Source organism: Diabrotica virgifera, chromosome 2 (assembly GCF_917563875.1).
Source record: "Diabrotica virgifera virgifera chromosome 2, PGI_DIABVI_V3a".
Classification (NCBI taxonomy): domain Eukaryota; kingdom Metazoa; phylum Arthropoda; class Insecta; order Coleoptera; family Chrysomelidae; genus Diabrotica; species Diabrotica virgifera.
In genome coordinates this window covers 237,483,864-237,504,050 of record NC_065444.1, presented here as the reverse complement: position 1 = coordinate 237,504,050, position 20,187 = coordinate 237,483,864, and the positions used below count along the sequence as shown (strand labels likewise).

The 20,187-nt window shown below is 32.9% G+C and overlaps 1 protein-coding gene across 3 annotated transcripts in view; it reads right to left on the bottom strand.

Moving 5' to 3' along the window:
- Nucleotides 1–20,187, bottom strand: part of LOC114333858 (tubulin polyglutamylase TTLL5) — an 82,932-nt gene that overhangs the window by 4,214 nt on the left and 58,531 nt on the right. For all 3 annotated transcript variants that reach the window (XR_007696608.1, XR_007696609.1, XM_028283851.2), the window contains exons 9-12: nt 15,064–15,258; nt 4,598–4,757; nt 3,060–3,210; nt 2,430–2,596 (exon numbers count right to left, since the gene is read on the bottom strand). Coding sequence is in view for 1 of the 3 variants with exons in the window: in XM_028283851.2 (XP_028139652.2) it covers nt 2,430–2,596; nt 3,060–3,210; nt 4,598–4,757; nt 15,064–15,258 (673 nt within the window). In the remaining 2 variants the exon portion in view is untranslated. The remainder of the gene's footprint in view (nt 1–2,429; nt 2,597–3,059; nt 3,211–4,597; nt 4,758–15,063; nt 15,259–20,187) is intronic.

The following is a 20,187-nucleotide window of genomic DNA, read 5'->3' as shown; positions in this document are numbered from 1 at the left end:
TCAACGCGACAGCTATGCGCGCTCTAACTATTTCTCGAAGCTAGAACAAATAATCCCCGGACAAAAAATCCACACAAAAAATTCCGGACAAATAATCTCCACAAAAAATTTTGGACAAAAAATCCCCCAAAAATATGTGCTGCTGAATAGTTCTATAAAAGTTTTCCCATGAATGCAATCGACTCAAATGTTTTTTGGGTCGATTGCATGAGAATTATAGCAATTCCTCAGCGCATGAGTTATATTAGCAAACGCCATGAAACCGCTTTTCGACACGAAAATAATGATTACGATTAAGTATGAATTGTAATTTCGATTATCAAATTCCTAATTCCAATACCATGCCGAAAACTTTAAATTGTACATTACAAAAGAGTACGAGTTTTTTCAAAAATCATGGGGGGAATGATCTAAGGCTGTGGGAATCATGTTGTAATTATTCGCTTAAATATTTTGCTCACTCTGCTTTGAATAACTATGTTCAAAACATTGTATATTCGTGATGATAACTTCGGTCCTGAAATCGATAATTTTGATTGTAGTGCAAAAAAAACCCGTTTCTTTTTGTAAAGGACACCGCACACTTATTTTTTTAAATGTAATGTCACTCAAATGCAATAAAATTGCTCTACTACTAAATATCACTGCACCAAATCTGAATTTTTTATAATAACGTAGTAAATTGTAAATGTCGATAAACTTTAATTCCAATTTACGTCGTTATTATAATTATAGGCATGGAATTGGAATTCCAAATTTGGTAATCGAAATTAAAATTCATGCTTAATCTTAATTGCTAATCATTATTTTTCTGACTAAAAGCGGTTTCATGGCGATTGGAGAACTATTCGGCAGCAAATATTTCTTGGAGATTTTTTGTCCGGAATTTTTTGTGGGGATATTTTGTCCCAAAAATTTATGGAGACTATTTGTCCGGGATTTTTGTGGGAATTGTTTGCTCGGGGATTATTTGTCCGTGGATTATTTATGGGACTATTTGTGGGGATTTTTTGTCTGTGGATTTTTTGTCCGGGATTATTTGTCTGGGGATTATTTGTCCGAATCCCCTATTTCCCACTACGACCATCGGAAGCGAAGAGGTGGCTCGCCTAAATAATGTATAAAATAGCGATCGAGGTAAGACTCAATATAGTTCAAGGTGGAGAATTGATCTGGTAAGAACTCAACTAGCTCATCGGAAATTGCCTGGTGGCCAACCGGGCTTCAACGTATTCAGTTGGAGCCAAACCGGAGCCTATGGAGTACTGATCTGAATACTCAACTGGTTCGACCCGGAGCACTGATCTGGCGAGAATCAAACTGGCTTTAACATATGGCTTCAAGCCAAATGGTGTTGCGGTTCAGAATTGATGAATCGCTCGCGGCCCGTTACTCTCCAAACCGTGAAATTACTCGCATCTTCATTCTGATATCCACTGCCTGTCCTTTTGTCGATGTGTGTGAATGTACTAAAATAACATCGTATTTTTCACGTCTAGTAGATACTATTTTATTGTTTTTATTTTATTTTGTTGGATTACAAGAATATATTTTCATTTAAATTAAACCTATGTTTTACTGAGTCTGTTGTCTAACAGAGCTACCCTATACAAATTAGCGCCTGAGCAGGGGCAAAACATTTCAACGTTACAGAAGTAAAGTGTCACAAAATGGCGTCCGAAAAAAAAAATGAAAATACCGCTACATTCACCAACGACAGGCACATACTCAGTAACAGGTGCCACGGCAAGTACTTCGTGGATATATTACCCGTCCAAAGATGAATTACATCAGCCCCAAAATTAACATACCCCTATTTTATATAAGACCATGGAGAACCGAATCGAATAGGAACCGAACCATGAATAGGATCCGAAAAGGAGAAACTAACCCGAATAACAACAAGCAAATTAGGGATTGCGACAACCGTGTACCGAAGAGCGCAAACCTGGCTAAGTTCAAAGATGCTAAGTTCCTGGTTCTAAGTATTATATATAGTATTATATATTATAATGTAAGATCTCTAAGAAAATAAAATGAGATCTACTTTGAAATTAATTACTAATTGAAGACCTGAAATGCTAATAGATCTAAGTGCTATTTTTTACAAATATCGTTTTATTGTTGCTAAGTGATCTATGACCCTATGCCAATGCACTGCGCTAAAAGGTCTATGTGCCAAACACTCTCCAAATGGCCACAAAAAATTCCAACAGATCTTTTGGCAGTGCATTGGCATAGGGACATAGATAACTTAGCAACAATAAAAGGATATTTGTAAAAAGTATCACTTAGATCTATTAGCATTTCAGGTCTTTAATTACTTAGACATTTTAATTGTTACATTTGAAATTAAAAATTCTGTGGGCCTGGGTTCGAACCTGTGTCCAATCTGATGTGAATATGATTATACTATTTCTAAAACTTACCTAGCGTTTTCTAGAAACTCATTATAAATTTTCTTTGGTATTTGACCAGTTTTTTCAGTTTTGTCGACGTACATATCCGTTTCTCTGTTGTACAGGTACAAGAAGTCGTTTAATTGTTTAGCTATAACAGCTGCTCTATCTTTGTAATCGAGTTTCTGACTTGGTGTCTGTAAATAACGTTCGGAAATGTTTCCGCGGTTAATACAATTAAACTTAAAGCTCAAATGAATATTATTACAAAAATTAATATTAAAATTAAACTCACCAGGCTTCCGGATTCAACCGCGTCGATATTCACAGGGCCAAGCTATGAACGTCCTTTCTGACGTCATCTTCAGGGCTTCCTGGAACTCAGTTTCCTGAGCCCCCAAACACAACACTGGTCACTGTTCGCCGCAATACTGTAGAGTATTACTGTAGTGTAGATCAGTGTAGTGTCTAAGGGCTCAGAGTCTGAGACCACGGAAACCCTGAAGACGACGTCAGAGAGGACGTCGAAAGCTCGGCCCGTGAATATCGACGCCATTCAACCCTGAAGCCTGGTGAGTTTAATTTTTATATTAATTCTTTTAATAATATTCATTTTACTCAAATTAAAACTTAACCTAATTACATATTTAATAGACACACCTTAACGTTGAACGGAGTTCTCAAATAATTTGAGGCTTTCTGCATAAATTTCAAGACAATCTCGACATGGTCATCTTGATCTGGTCCTTTAACAATTCTTCGTAATATGCAGCCCAAATAATGGCTAAATGTTTTTCTAGCCTGCCATTGCCTGCAAATAAATGTATGTACATAAATGTTTGACCATACACGTTTGAATTTTTTGTTGGTCTAATTAACACGTTAAGCCCCGCGTGACACAGATGCTGTCTCACGGTGCTGTGATCTTGTCGGACCGCGTGAGCTTACGGGTGTGTCTCACAGCAAATTTTTTTTTATTATTTTATTTATTTAAAAATTATACAGACCGAGTGAGCCATCCGTGTCTCTCACATTTACTGCTACATAAATGAAACACAAAAAAGACCAGATTTGAAATGAAAATTATATTGTGGGTTATTTAAAGGGTCATATTTGATAATTTAAGTAAAATTAATGTCCGTTCCGCAGATCTCATAAAAAAATGTCATGCCGGGGCTGAACGTGTTAATAGAAAAACTCAAAATCAATCTACGAACAATCCAATTCAATACAAATTTCCAAATTCAATTTCGCCTAAGTACATCATGGAAATACGCTGGACATGTAGCTAGGAGCGATCTAAACAAATGGCACAGAACAATTCTAATCTGGAGACCATACCAACACAAAAGACCCAGAGGCACACTTCATATGAGATGGACAGATGATCTGAAACGAACTGCCGGGAAAAATTGGCTACAAGTAGCGTACAATAAAAAACAATGGAAAGGAAGACTTGAAGAGGCTTATGTTTAGATGTGGACGTGAATGGCTGGACGAAGAAGAAGAAGAAGAAGAAGAAGAAGAAGACATCATTGTTCACAAAATAGAAAACACTAAAACCGTAATCCTGTAAACTGTAATAAAAATGATTGTTAGCGCAAACCACTTTCGCAGCTAAATGTTTAAATATTAACTTTCAAAAACACACAGCTAAAATTATACGCGCAGGGTACAGAAGAATTTTTATTGCGCATATGCGGAAGAGACAGTACCAGTAATTGACAAATGGCAGAAACATACATAGTACCGTCCGTGAAATGATAAAACATTTCGACTAAAAATAACCATTGGCGTGATCCAGAAACTATCAAAAGTTGTTATTTGGTGTAGTGTGCATAGAAGAGAAAAGAAGTGATTGGGGCCCCAGATCAGGAAACTACAACAGTAAATAGTAAGTATCTTGTTCATAGAAGTTGTGTTCACCGGTTCCTGATTTCATTTTTATCAAACAATTTTGTGTTAGTTTTACGTGGGTGTGTGGCGTGGACGCTGAAAGAAAACTTCAATGAAAATGAAGAGTTTTGGCTTTGAGTTTCAATTCTGACTGATGAATATTACAATTGATTACAATTTATGTGTAATACAATGAGAGATATGGGCTCATTGCTTGGTGACGAAAGGTGGGAGATACTTGAAAACAAGAATATATATACAAAATAAAAAATTTCTGCATAAGTTACTAAATAATTACTTACGTTATCCGTTTTCCAGTATGCAACATCTCGATTATTTTCTTTTTCATATCTAGGCATTGCGTTTCTCTAGTAGTTTTACTGGGAGCTAGTGATGACTTATGTCCTTGACTTAACATTCGCTCATACCTGTCTTGTCTGGTATGTAAGTTCTTATACGTTGCTGCAAAAAACATTTATTAAAAAAATTTCTTCTCACTATTAGAGTTTGTGCATAGTAATGAATAAAAACTCTGATAAAACTTCAACTGCGAAGGTAATCAGATAATTTTTGTTGCAATTAATGTTTGGCTTAAAGAATCACGAATAACTCACAAATTAAAGCACTTAGGTATAAGGAATGCTTAAGAAATAAAAAAAATACCATAAAATATCATTTCATTACAATACTAAAATACAGGGTGTTCCATTTAAGAAAACTCAGAAAATGCTCATTCTTTGACTAACCCTGTATACTAAAATTAAACATTTCGCTATATTAATAATGTCTAACAATAGTAGAATATATTAAAATTTGTTTGAACACAAATGGAAATTTTGACGTTTATTCACTACAATTCTACAGGGTGTGAATGTCGCTACGAAATTAACAAAAAAACCTAATTATCTTTTAAACTATATCGTATAATATTACAAAACCCTATATTTTATGAAAGAAGACATCGAGGAGAATCCAAAAATGTAAAAATATACAGATTGTTCTATTATAAAAACAAAAGTTTGTGTCACGTTGCCAATACGTGTGACCCTGTATATTTGAAAATATTTTTAAATTATGGTCCTATCTGTGTCCCAACTTTTACCTAAATAATTTTTTTCGTATCTCTTACGACAAACGAGTAATTGGACTTTGTCACACTAATGCCCCACCCTGTATGACTACAGTCAAACTAACAAAAATATGGAAGAATACTGATATAAAAAAAACACAAAACTACGCCTTGTTCGAGCATTAGTATTTCCTATCTATCGCCACCTAAGCTTCACATACATGGACCAACAAAAAATATGATTCGAGGCCTATAATGACATATATGAAACGTGGGTCTACCGTTGAATGTTACCATGGTCCGCACATTGCATAAATAATTCAATACTAGAAGAACTTAACATAAACACTAAACTCACAATAACTATCAATCAAAATATACTAAAATATATTGGACATATACTCTGGGCTAATTAGCAAAATTCATGGAAAAGTTATTTACCAGCAATTTTATAGCTGGAATCGAATTATAAGATCCTATATATTAATATAGGTATGCAAAATCCGCAGATAGTGTGCTACTATTTTTATAAACAAAATGGCGCCGACAAATCGTATTATTTTCAATTATTGCTCTATAACTCCGAAGATTGTAACTTTACAACAAAAACCCAAATAAAAATTCACCGCAATTAAATTCTGCATAGAGATATGTTTTTCACGATTTGCTCCGACGAAAATTTTCCTCGGAAAATGCGGGTTTTTCTAACAAAAACTCTAATTTTCAAATAAAGTTTTAGGTAAGTAATTATTAATCAATAATTAAATAACTTAGTGACATCAAAGCTTTCTTGGTATAGATTGTAATTCTAGAAGCCGGTGAAAATTAAACGAATATTTTAGCAACAATTTACGATCGCAATAATAACCAAAATAATCATGATACATTGATCAAACTTATAAAGATTATAAAGATGAGATGCTTATTTAATATTTTATCGACAAAATATAAATTTTTCTTTTTTTTTGCATAATCTTTAAATTTTGAAGAAAAAAAATAGTTAGAATACGCTGGTCTAATTATTAAAGTACAAAGAAAGGTTATTTACCAGCAATTTTATTGCTGGAATCGAATTATAAGATCCTATATATTATTAATACAGGGTGTCCCGGAAAATAGTGCGTTCCTTTAAGGTATGGAGAGAATACACAATTTGGAACAACAAAGTCCTATACCATTTTTTTCTAAAGTTAACCGTTTCCAAAAAAAAGTTAACATTGTTTTCCATATACCTGTATTTTAATGTTTGGAAATTTTAATAAACTGGCAACATCGTACGCACTACGGAATAATAACATAATAAGAACTCGTTTGTGATTGTGATTAACAGTATTTAAAATAATCCAACCTAATAGTAGGTAATACTTATGTATTTACTATTTGTTTACTAAAATTATTTTCTTTTGAAATGTATTGAAATACCTATTGCATAATTTTAAACGAATTACACACCTTTTAACATAAAAACACATCTTTTAACTGAACTAGTATTATGTATTTAGTAAGGTTTAAATGGGTTGAATGCTGAGTATTGCTGAGGGCTTTAACTGAATTACATAGTTTTAATAGTTTACAGTGGAACTTAAATACACCAGATAATGTCTCAGTAATTTGTTTACTTGTGAACTGAAATAACTAAGTTGTACTTACTTGAAAATAATTATTATACCGAATAGATGTTTCAAGTAACCTTTCACAAACACCATTCATAGGTAATAACATCATAGGTAATACACTCACTATTCGAAAACATTTTCGGCATTGACACTAAACAGGATTCTTTAAAACCATCTGTTTACTATCATCTTCTATCTATTTATTTACATGGGACTGTCTATGCTTAAATTTGCGTACCGCACATAGTTGTCAGATTTAAATTTGCCTACCAAAATACATTTTAATTTTTTGGTCAAACGGTTGCATTTAAAAAAAATGTTATAAGAGTTTTTTGTTCTACATGGTGCCTTCTACCTATACCTTTAAGGAACGCACTATTTTCCGGGACACCCTGTATAGGTATGCAAAGTCCGCAGATAGTGTGCTACTTTTTTTATAAACAAAATGGCGCCGACAAATCGTATTTTTTTCAATCATTGCTCTATAACTCCGAAGATTTTAATTTTACACCAAAAACACTCAAATAAAAATTCACCCCAATTTAATTCTACATAGTTTTTCCCGATTTGCTCGAAAAAGAAAATTTTCCTTGGAAAATGTGGATTTTCCCAACAAAATCTCGAATTTTCAAACAAATTTTTTGGTCCAGTAATTATTTATCAATAATTATATAGCTTGGTGAAATAAAAGCTTTCTTGGTATAGATTATAAAGTCAGAAGCCGGTGAAAATGAAATGAATATTTTAGCAACAATTCAATTGTTAATTAACAATTTATAGTCGCAATAACAACCAAAATAATCATGAGACATTGATCAAACTTAGAAAGATTATAAAGGTGTGATGCATATTTAATATTTTGTCGACAAAATATCAATTTTTCATAATCTTTAAATGTAAAAAAAAAAATTATAAATAAATTAACATTTCTCAGAAATTGTTTTTCTAATTTTAAAAAATACTTAAAATGCGTATTTCATAGGTCTTGAAAATGAATGCTTTAAAAAAATTTCCAACCATTTGCAAAAAAGTTATGAAACAGCAAAGTAAATATACGATTTCTCCGTTGTTTATAATTTGTTTTAATTGTTTCAAAGCTTAAAAGTGAGTCTATGGTACAATCTAATTACTCACAAAGAATGTCAAAAATTAGTGCAATGGTTATATTTTAATCAAAGATTAGAAATACTTTTTTTTTTGTAATTTTTAGCGCAAAAGTAGGCCTGATACAGAGTCGAAGCTAAAATGTTCACTCGAAGCGACTGACACGCAGCATACATTATTTATTAAAAGTGTACGCCGCGCGGCCGGTCGTCGCTCCGAGTGAAAATTTTAGCTACAGTACTGTATTAGTCTACTTTCGCGCGTGTAAATTACAAAAAAAAATATATTTATAATCTTTAATTAAAATATAACCATTAAACTGATAATCGATATTTTTTTTTTGTAAATAATTAGCTTGTACTTTAAACTCACTTCTACGCTTTGAAAGAATTAAAAAAAATTATAAACACCGTAGTAATCGTATGTTTACTTTGCTGTTTCATAACTTTTTTGCAAATGGTTGCAAAAAAGTTTTAAAACATTCATTTTCAAGATATTTGAAATGCGCACTTTAGCTATTTTTTAAAATTATAATATAATAAAAACCTTCTGAGAAACGTTAATTTGTTTATAACTATTTTTTTAAACATTTAAAGATTATGAAAAAAAATTAAAAAATTATATTTTGTCGACAAAATGTTAAATAGTCATCTCATCTTTATAAGATTTCAAAGTTTGATCAGTGTATCATAATTATTTTGGTTATTATTGCGACCGTAAATTATGAATTAACAATTGAATTGTTGCTAAAATATTCGTTTAATTTTCACCAGCTTCTGGAACTATAATCTAAACCAAGAAGGCTTTTAAGTCACCAAATTATTTAATTATTGGTAGACAATTACTTATCTAAAACTTTATTTGAAAATTAAAGATTTTGTTGGGAAAAACCGCATTTCCTGAGGAAAATTTTCGGCGGAGCAGATCAGGAAAAACACGTCTCTATGCAGAATTTAATCACGGTGAATTTTTATTTGGGTGTTTTTGTTGTAAAGTTAAAATCTTCGGAGTTATAGAGCAATAATTGAAAAAAACACGATTTTCGGGCGCCATTTTGTTTATAAAAAAAGTAGCACACTATCTGAGGACTTTGCATAACTATATTATTAATATATAGGATCTTATAATTCGATTCCAGCAATAAAATTGCTGGTAAATAACTTTTTCCAAAAATGGCCTATTCTCCGATAATCAGCCCAGACTAATATTACTAAAAAAGAGAAGGCATGGAAACAATAATAGTTGAAGGAAATGTAACGGGCGGGCAAAAAAATTGAAAAGATAGAGAAGGAGAATTGGATTACTACGGAAATTAAATTAATATGGAGAGTACATTCTAAGGTATACTTATACAACTTAAAAATTATTTAAAAGGTATGTATCTATAAGAAACTCTTTGTCTTCTCTATGTGTTAAGAAGTGAACAATTAGAGTAACAATTATTCACTACACATTTTTCTTTCTCTTTTTCATGTCCGTTTCCTTCATGACTATTGATGCATCTTTCCAACGTGGTCTATTCTTCAGCAGAATGCAGCAGACTTTGGTTGCCAATAGTTAAAGAAGAAGTCAACAACAAAAACATACCAATAATAGAGGACACTGAATCATGAGACACTTAAACTTAACTTACAACTTTTTTATCCCAAAAACTCATTATTACGAACACTCCAAAACATAAAATCACATAACACACAGAATTATTGCACAAACACACAATATTGAATTTGATGTATTCTTTTTTTTTCTTCTTTAGGTACCGTCTCCTCTAAGGAGGTTGGCTGGTAATCATCACAGCTATTTTCACTTTTGAGATTGCAGCTCTGAACAAGTCAACGAAACTGCAATTATACCACTTTCTCAGATTGTTGAGCCATGAGATGCGTCTTCTTCCAATACTTCGTTTTCCCTGTATTTTTTCCTGCATTATGGTTTGTAGCAACACATATTTATCCCCTTCCATAACGTGGGCGAGATATTGTAACTTTCTTATCTTAAGAGTAAACAGTAGCGATCAACAGGTAGCAATAAAATATAACTTCGGGAGATAGTATCATAAACTTTGGCAACATTGGTAATCTTTGACATTATGTAAGATTAATATTATTGACAATTTAACTCATAGGCGCGCTAAATGGAAGTAACCGAAAACAATTTTGTTATTAGTAAATAAATATTTATAAAAATAAACCCAAATGGGTGAAAATTTTATGTTAACATAGGTATTTGTACGAAAAAATAATAATAAATAATAATTTCATTGTGAAGCGAAACGAGAGCAGTATTATTTTATTTAGTTCATAGAGCGCCAAAGGCACTCTAGAACACCCTTTAACCCTTCTTAGGGTCCCATCAGAGGTGCATATTTCATTCTCTTTGAACTACTAAAATTCGGGCTACCGTTATCGGTTCACAACGAAATGATGGCATGAATGCCGTGGCGGTATCTGCTAAAGACGAACGAAAGTTTTACTTCTAATATTAACAATATCAAAAATAAAATAAAACTTAAAACTAGTCTTCTGGTTAAACCAATCGTGGCTTGTGGCTTCTAAAATTTGCAAGCCAACGAATTGCCGGAGCTAAGAAGGCCGAGGGAAATCTACCAGGTTAAGTCGTACTTCATGGAATGATTATTTATTATTTTGATTAGTTCTACTCGTAATCTGAGTATTCGGAACTAAGCTTTGTTGGAATTTTACCGTGCTGGACAGGCGGGAAGTGAGATGCAGCCTGATAGATCTTCCTCGGCATTGTTAGCTCCTGCACTTTTTATAAAAATACACTTTCTTCAATTTTTTTATCCGATGCCTAGATTTTGTGTCATTTTGGAACTACTAATGAAATAAAAAATTTCAGTAGTTCCAAAATTACACAAAATCTAGGCATCGGATAAAAAAGTTTATTTGAAGAAATTGTATTTTTTTGTTCTTCTTAATGGCGGTACAGGCTCGTTTTTTTAATATTGTATTTAATTACAGAGTAATTTCCACATATTAATATATTTTTCACATTGGGCCCTGTACCGCCATTCTTTATTTTATTACGAATACGTGTGCCAAATATCTCGAAAAAATATTCAAAATTACAGCCGCAATCTTGGAACGCGTTTTTGCTACCTGTTGATCGCTACTGTATCACCTTTATCAAAAATAAATTTTTTCGGGTTCAAAAATTGCAATTTTTCGATTTTATGTTCAACCGCGTTTATCTCGAAAACTATGCATCCTACGAAAAAACTTGTCAGAACAGTTTTTGCTTAGAATGACCCAAAAAATACAAAAAAAAAAATGTTTTGTTTTGCGAGAAATCGCTGTTATGTAATTCCTCAAGTTCTTTGTTTATAACAATCTTATCGACATCCGGATCAACTGTTACCCAACAAATTCGTGTTCTACGGGTCAAGATACATAAAAAAATCTTGAGTAAGACCATCTGAATAAAGGAGGCCGTTGTACCCCCTTGGCGACAGGACTATGAATATCTACCTAAAAAAAATTGGCATTTGTACTGTAGTCAGGATTTCTGTACCTAAACATAGATTTATTACGAATTTCATTTTCATGGGAAACAACTTTTCACACTTTTTTTATGTATGACAACAGTAGATTACTTCTCATAGGTACTTACATTGTTAAAATTTGTGGTGGCTCCAATTTCGATGTTCTCATAATTTTGGCACGGCTTTTAATGGACTTTTTCTTGGAATTATTCGCTTTATTTGTCGTTTGATTAACTTTTCCCATTTCGTTAAACTATTGATAATATGTTAAAAATAAAATATCCTCCTAAATCTTTATACTCGCATTAGAATTCGAAATGTTTTTACGTAAAATATACTTACCTACCTACATAGAACTGAACTAAAACACAATTAACAACAATCTATTATTTCAAACAGGCCAACAACTTATACAACAACAACAAAAATATAATAAATAACTATCAATAAACACTATTTTCCTATGAAACAACTATAACGAATTCTTAAATTAACACACTACTGCACTGGACTGATATCAATAAAGATGACAGAACAAATTAGAGAAAATCTGACGCAGGTTTGTCAAAATGACACTGATAATTTCTCTATGTTGCCTAATTAGTTATTTAGTTATAATATGTTCGATTTCTTGTTAGAAATAAAAAATTTTAGTAGTTCCAAGATTACACAAAATCTAGACATGATATAAAAAAGTTTATTTGAAGAAAGTTTATTATTTTTTTCTTCTTAATGGCGGTACAGGCTCCTTTTTTCAATATTTTATTTAGTTATAGAGTAATTTCCACGTATTAACATATTTCTAAAATTGGGCTCTGTACCGCCATTCTTTATTATATTACGAATATGTGTGCCAAATATCTCGACAAAATATTCAAAATTAGAGCCGCAATATTGGAACGCGTTTGCTGCTACCTGTTGCTCGCTACTGTAGCCTCTTAATTGTATTAATTATTTCCTTTTTCATCATTCTGAGGATGTATTACACAGCATAAAAACATCCACCCCCATATCTTTCCAGCCATAGAATCTGGCTGTTGTCTACAACCACCATAGGCAAAGTACAATTTTTTGTTGACTGTGATGTGATATAACTTCAATGATAACAACAATTTGTACACACCTCAATAGGGAACTTACACATTTTTTTTTATTAGATAATAATGTTCAGTTTTGTTCATTCAATAATGATTTAAAACAAAAGATGAGAAGTTATTGGTTTAACGACCACTCGTACGATATCAATCAAATGAAATAGAGAATGTGGAGAAATCCCCTTACGAATAATTCACACATCCACCATTTTGGGTTGGGAAAATTTTTTGAATAGAATTAAAAATCCAAACACTAGTTCTTAGATATGTGTTTCGCCCTCTTCAAAACATATGTTTTACTTCGAGTAATTAGGGAATTAAAACTTGAGACTGTCATTTTCAGATTTGGCGTAGATCTACGCTTCTGCTATGTCTTGGTCTCGAATGTTGTTTTTGAGTGGAATGTGTCTAAGGATATTCAACCTCTCATCCTTACCGATGAGCCCAGAGAGGTTGAAGAGGGCGAAACACATTTCTAAGAACTAGTGTTTGGATTTTTAATTCTATTCAAAAAATTTTCCCAACCCAAAATGGTGGATGTGTGAATTATTCGTAAGGGGATTTCTCCACATTCTCTATTTCATTTGATTAATAATGATTTAGTAATTAAAAATGAGATTTCCAAAATTTCACGCTTCAAAAACTCGTAATAACTTAGAAATACATATTTAAAGTCTTCTGCGGTATAAAGTAGTTCAAACGGCCCGTGACATCACATAGTTTTGCATTAGTTTTGATTATGGTTATATTTCGCTGTGTCTAGGTACACGGTAAAGTGTACGCAAATAAAAAAGTTAGGTAGACGCGAATTAAACTTCATCAAGCCAGTGACGTCATTATTTAGCTTGCGCAGTGACTATATATTTTGGTACATGCTATTTTGATATGTTTAGTGTTTGTTTGATAGAAAAATATTTGTTAAGGGAAGGGAAGCAGAACTTTTCAGATGTTTCAAACTTAATTGTAATAAATCAATGTATATATTTATATAAAAGTATATATTTAGGTTAGCAAAATAATTATATGTATTTAGTTGACATGACATGTAGGTACAAAATAATATTAAAATAATTTTTATACGTAAGTGAATTATTATAATCAACTATTCTAAATGCAAAATAAGCCACAATTTAACTAAAAAAATTATTTTATTAACGTTTCGACGTTCAAATCGGATGTCATTGTCAAAATACAAAAATTAGTCAGATTAAATAAATTATTAGAAAAAATGTTTTACTAAGCAACAACATTTTTGTTTAATTTAATAATATTTTGTATTTTGACAACGACATCCGGTTTAGATGTCGAAACGTTAATAAAATCAATTTTTTAGTTAAATTGTGGCTTAGTTCCCATTTAGAATAGTTGATTACAAAAATGCCACAAGGATAATAGCTTCAGAATAAGTTAATTATTATTGTGAAAGCTTTAGGTCTTCCTTTTATTTTAAACTTGGACGGTAATACTATTTCATTTATAACTAAAAAAATATATATTAATTTATAGTCTCTTATCTTTATCGTACTGTTTTAAAATGTTCTTAAACCCATTAAAAGAACTAAATAATTATTGTCCACACTCCATAGTTAATTTAAAAACAAACACTAAACAAATAAAAAATAAGAAATCACTGACGCTAACTTTTTTTTTGGTACACGTTAGCGTATACCTATACACAACCTTATATTTAGGTATATTCTTCTTCTCCTTCTTTAGTTTATTGGCCTCCACCTACTTGGGTATTTGGCCAGCTCATCGTCGTGGAATAAGTCAAAAATATTTATATTCTAATGACATATATCGTATGTCATTGTAATAATATATACCAGTTTGTTAAAATTGAAGTTTTATACTGTTTTTGAAGGAAAGAAACGAAGGTTTACTATTGAAAATAAAACCATTTTGTAAAAGTACAAATTTTCTATGAAGAGTTCAAACGATCAAAAACACTTGTAACGTCACATAAATGTATTTTCTACTGACGTTTATAACGTCTAATTTAAAATTTTGTTTACTTTATTGGAAAAATGTAAACGTAAAACTGAGTGACGTCACGACGCGTTTTGGACCACCTGTTTTAATTTGAATTTTTAATCGTCTTTAGGGGCCAAACGAAAGACAAACAAAACTTTTTTATCTTTGATACATGTTTTAAATTATGTTCTGTTGTGATTTATAACATTTTTTTCGAATTTAAAAATTTATGTAAGTTCCCTATTGTCTTAAGTTCTTGATTTCCTACTTTTGACAACGATTTCCGGAGTGGAAATCGAAACATTTTCTTGGGTAAAATATATAATTGTCATTACAACGTAACTATGGCTAATCCCATATAAACATAACATTTAACTTTTCCAAAAAGATTGTTCTTAGATACACTTACCTTTGTGACTATCAACAGACAGGTCACGTTTGACAATTGTCTGCCTAGAACGACTTTGAAGCCTGTCACTCGTATTCGTTGCCACTGGAATGTCCGGATAGAAATGCGTATAGATCAACAAATTAAAATTGTGTTGACTGCTTAAACAAAAGTTAGTTCCAGGATTTCCAGATTGCGGTATTCCAGTAGTCCTATCTGAAAAAAACCAATAGTGGAGATAAAGCATTGGTATCAAAACATTAAGAACCCAGAAACATAAATACTCTCTGGGAATTCTTTCAGGGAATTTAACTACTAATCGAAATACGGAGAGTTCGAACATATGATTTCCTCAAGCATTTATGATTATTAGCGAATTTTATGTTTTGTGTAGTGAATAGTCTTGTTAGTATGTGGTCAGTATCGCTGTTTTCATAGAGTTGCTTATATATAGGTACAATTGGACATACGGACGACTGTCGATCCTAACTCATAAAGCATAAACTAGGCAAGTTAAGTTCTGTGTACTGCTCTACAGTGAAAAAATAACCAGCTTTGGACATAGGCCATAGATCTCTTTGTTTCAGTGTTGTCTAACCTATGTTATTTGCAGCCATCTCAGTTCAACACGCCATTTTATGTCATCTGACCTTCTAAATTAAGGTCTTTCTTTTTTTGGCAACGAACGTTGGCAATTAACATGGCTATTCGGGATTTGTTTACGGCAGATCTAAATAGTTCGGCAGATGACAATCCGAACCATTTCCGCACGTTTTGGAGCCACGAGAGTCTCCTCCTACCTGGACTCTTCTGCTGTCTATTTTCCCTTGGACGATTAGCTGTAGTACTCTATGTTTATTGTGCCTCATAACGTGACACAAGTATTCCAACTTTCTTTACTCAGTTTTGTGATTTGTTCTATGTATTCAGTTACTTGTTCTATAATATGTTTATTCTAATGTGATATTTTAATATGTTTTTCTTGGTTTGTTGATTTTAGTTTTATCCCAGTTCACCTTCAAATTTATTTTTAAGAAATAAAAGAGAAATAATTATATATAATTATTTATAAATTCGGAAGATTTATAAATTATTTCTCTCAGCCCTGAAAACCCAAAAACATAACACTGTTGTTGCGATGAAGAATAGAATATTGCACTTTGCACATTAGCAATGGCATGTTTATACAAAAGAGTTTAAAAACATTATACAACATATTTTTGAATAACGGCCATACTAGTAAAATTCTCAAGCAAACTCGTTATAAGGTTATGTTTGTAAACATCCAGAAAAATCAAAAAATGTAAAAATGTAAAGGGTTTTCCATTAAAAAAAGATGTTTGTTTCACCCTGTCAATACGGGTGGTCCTGTATATTTGAAAATATTTTGAAAATATGGTCCTATCCATGCCCCAACTTCTACCTAAATTAATATTTTTCTTAGCAGATATACATAACATGAATGTTTCTCCATGATTCTCATAAAACTTTTAACTTGCGCTTTCTTTTTTCTTCTATTTTTCCATCTCTCTTTATCGATACCTCCCTTTATTTTAAGTTTTTCCTGGACCATTAACTCCAAATTTCGTGGGTTTCGGTGATGTGACCAAAGAAGTTTTGTTTTTTATTTTCTCATGCTTCTCAACTTCATCCACTTCTTTCTTTTTATTTTTATTTACTTTTATACTTTTAACTAGAGTGCGATATAAAATCCTTTTCAAAATACACATACATAACATAACTTCAATGCAACGTTTAGGCTGTAGAGGTTATTTCAAATTATATCGATAATAAAGATTCCAATATTTGTATTTGTATGTTTTTTTATGTAATTATGTTTATTTACAATCTACATCAATAAAAGAGTATTAAGTAAATTTGTTCCATGTTTTTGGGCATGAAGAAGAGACTTCCAATGATGTCTCATCTTATTCTATTTATGTTTAAGTTTTAAAATAGGTCCTGAGGCCAGGTTCGATCTAGTCTCCTTGTGGCAGGGCCATTATGGAATAATTCCCTTACGTTCTGTGATTCAGATGCTCGATGGATTTCTTCTCTGATGAAAGGTATATTTAAGTCTTCGTGAAGTGTTTGATTAGTTACATACCATGGTGCATCCACTATTGATCTTAGAACTTTAGACTGAAATCTTTGGATGATATTGAGTGATGTTGACTTTGCACAACCCCAGAGGTGTAGTCCGTAGTACCAAATAGGTTTGAGTATTGTTTTGTACAGAAGAATTTTGTTTTGTCTGTATATGTTTTTTCCAAGTAAGACGTTGCTCAAGATGGAGGCCAAGGTATTTAGCGTCTGTTACTGTTGGTATTCGTACATTTTCCATTCTTACAGGTGGGCATGTGTTGTGACGGTTTGTAAACGTTATTTGAGATGATTTTGTTTTATTTACTTTTGTTCGCCATTTTGTGTACCACTCACTGAGTATGTCCAGATGGTGTTGCAGGTCTTGTGAAGCTTGTATGTGATCTTCATTTACAGCGAGTATTGCTACGTCATCAGCAAAGGAAGCGATCGTAGTATTATGAGACTCTGGTATATCGGCTGTGTAGAGTGAGAAAAGCAGAGGCCCGAGAACACTACCTTGCGGAACTCCGGAGTTAATAGGACAGATGCTGGATTGTTGGTCTTTGAATTTTACTGAGAAATATCTATTTGATAAGTAGGATTTGATTAGGAGGAAATAGTTACTAGATAGTGCTAATTTTACTTTGTAAAGCAGACCTCTGTGCCAAACTTTGTCAAACGCTTGTGAGATATCTAGGAATACAGCGTTGCAGTATTTCTTTTCATTTTTTTGATATTTCATTTATTATTCGATGGACTTGTTGTGTAGTAGAGTGGTTTTCCCGAAAACCAAACTGATGTTCTGGTAGTAATGTTAGGAATTCATGATCTGCGTATATTCTTTGTAGTAGCAATCTTTCAAAAACTTTGTTAACGATTGGGAGTAGGCTGATGGGTCGATAAGATGTTACTTCATTGGGCGCTTTGCCTGGCTTAAGGATCATTATGATTTCTGCAAATTTCCATATTTTTGGAAAGTATGATAAACTGCGATTAAATATTACTGTTAGCATAATAATGGCCTTACGAGGAAGTTGTTTTAGTACTTGTGCCGAGATTAAGTCATAACCTGGAGCCTTTCGTGAGTTGAGTTTGGTTATTTCTTTCTTGACTTCTATAGGAGTAAAACTTTTGATTGGAAGGGACATTTGACATGCTGCGCTAATTAGTTCTTCCACTTCTTCATCAGGGTCTGATGGCTCGGTTTGAAATACACTCGTAAGATGTTCAGCAAAGACGTCCGCTTTTTCTTTGTTGGAACGAGCCCATTCACCATTTGGTTTATGGAGGGGAGGAATAGTTGTGTATGGTTTTTTGAGTTTCTTAGTCGCCTTCCATAGCGTCTGATCATTTGCTGTAAGGTTTGTAATGTAATGTTCGAAGGTTTCGTTGTTTGCAGCTTTGATGGCTACTCCAAGTTGTCTACGTAGTCTATTGTATATATGTTGATCTATGTTGTTTCTAGATCTTTGCCAGTTTCTTCTCGCACGACGTTTTTCAGCAATAAGTTGCCGAATGTGTAGGGGAACATTTGTTGTATGTGTCGGTCTGCGTTCATTTCGTGGTGTAGATTGCCATGCCGCTTCTTGCACAAGGGTGGTGAAATATTGAGCTGCTGTATCTATCTCGTGTGGAGATTTGATTCGCAAATTAAGATTAATGTTTTCTTCTAGGTAGTATTGAAAATCTGCCCAGTTGGTGTTTTTTGACGCTAGTCGAGGAGGGGGTGTGTTGTTTATGACTGTGGTACTCTTGTTCATGATAACTGGTGTATGATCAGATGAGAGGTCATAGCTGGATTCTATTAGACAGTTGTTTCTGGATTCTCCTTTGCTTATGTAAAAGTCTAGCACATCTGGAAGTTTTCTGGGGTCACTTGGCCAGTAAGTAGGGATTCCGTTGGTGTGGCAATCATAGTTGTTGTCGGTCATTGCTTTTAAAAGGTTACGACCTTTTGTTGTTATGAGTCTTGAGCCCCAATGTGTGTGTTTCGCATTCCAATCTCCCCCGGCTACAAATTTACTGCCAAGTAATTGAAAGAAGGCTTTGTATTCATCTGTGGATATTGCATGACGAGGTGGGCTGTAGATTGCAGATATGTTAAAGTGCCATGGCGTTGCATTCACTTGAACAATTGCTGCTTTGCAAAAATTGCAAAATTTTTTCTGTTGCATATTTTGGCAATTCATGATGTGATATACAGCTTCGTATGATGATGGCCGAGCCACCATTTGCTGTACCATCGGGGTGAGGTGTACTGTATGTAGTATAAAGCGGAATATTGAACGTAGTTAGATCAGTAAAGTGAGTTTCTGAAACAAGCAGTACATCGATTTTATTCTGGTTTAAGAAAGTGATTACTTCCTGCTTATGGTTTAGCAGGCCATTAGCGTTCCATGTGGCAAGTCTAAGTATGTTTAACATTAACAAATCCTTTGGTTAATGACTTGTGTGAGTCAGTTTAATATCATATTATTTTGACTCATGAGTTGTGAGAACATGTTTTTGAACTCGTTAAGGAATGTTATTAGTTGTAATTCTATGTTAGTTTTAGGTTCTTGGTCGTGGTTGATTTGATGTGCTGTCACATTTGCATATGTTCTATGATGATTTTGTAGAGTAGTGTTTAGCTGATTTGTTTCATTACTTACATGTGGGTTGTTAAATGTTGTTCTTTGGGGCTGTTGGTTTCCTCTTTTTGGCATATTTCTGTTTTCTACTAGTTCCATGTAGACAACACAGCCCTTATAGTTAGCAGGGTGATCTTGTTTGCATAGTGCACACTTGGCGGAGTGTTTCTAGGTTTTTTACAAGATTTTGTATCATGCTGTTCTCTACATTTCACGCAGTAGTGTGGCTTAGTGCAATATGTTTTACTATGACCGTAAGCTTGACATCGCATGCATTGTATGATTGAGTTTCTCTTCTTTGGTGCTTCCACTGCTATTTTGGTGTGACATAATAATTCTAGATTAAATATGTCTTTGTTGTTACTCTTGGGTTCAAGGTCTATGAAAAATAAGGATAAGGGTTCCTTTGTTTGTTTGTGTCGGACGTTGG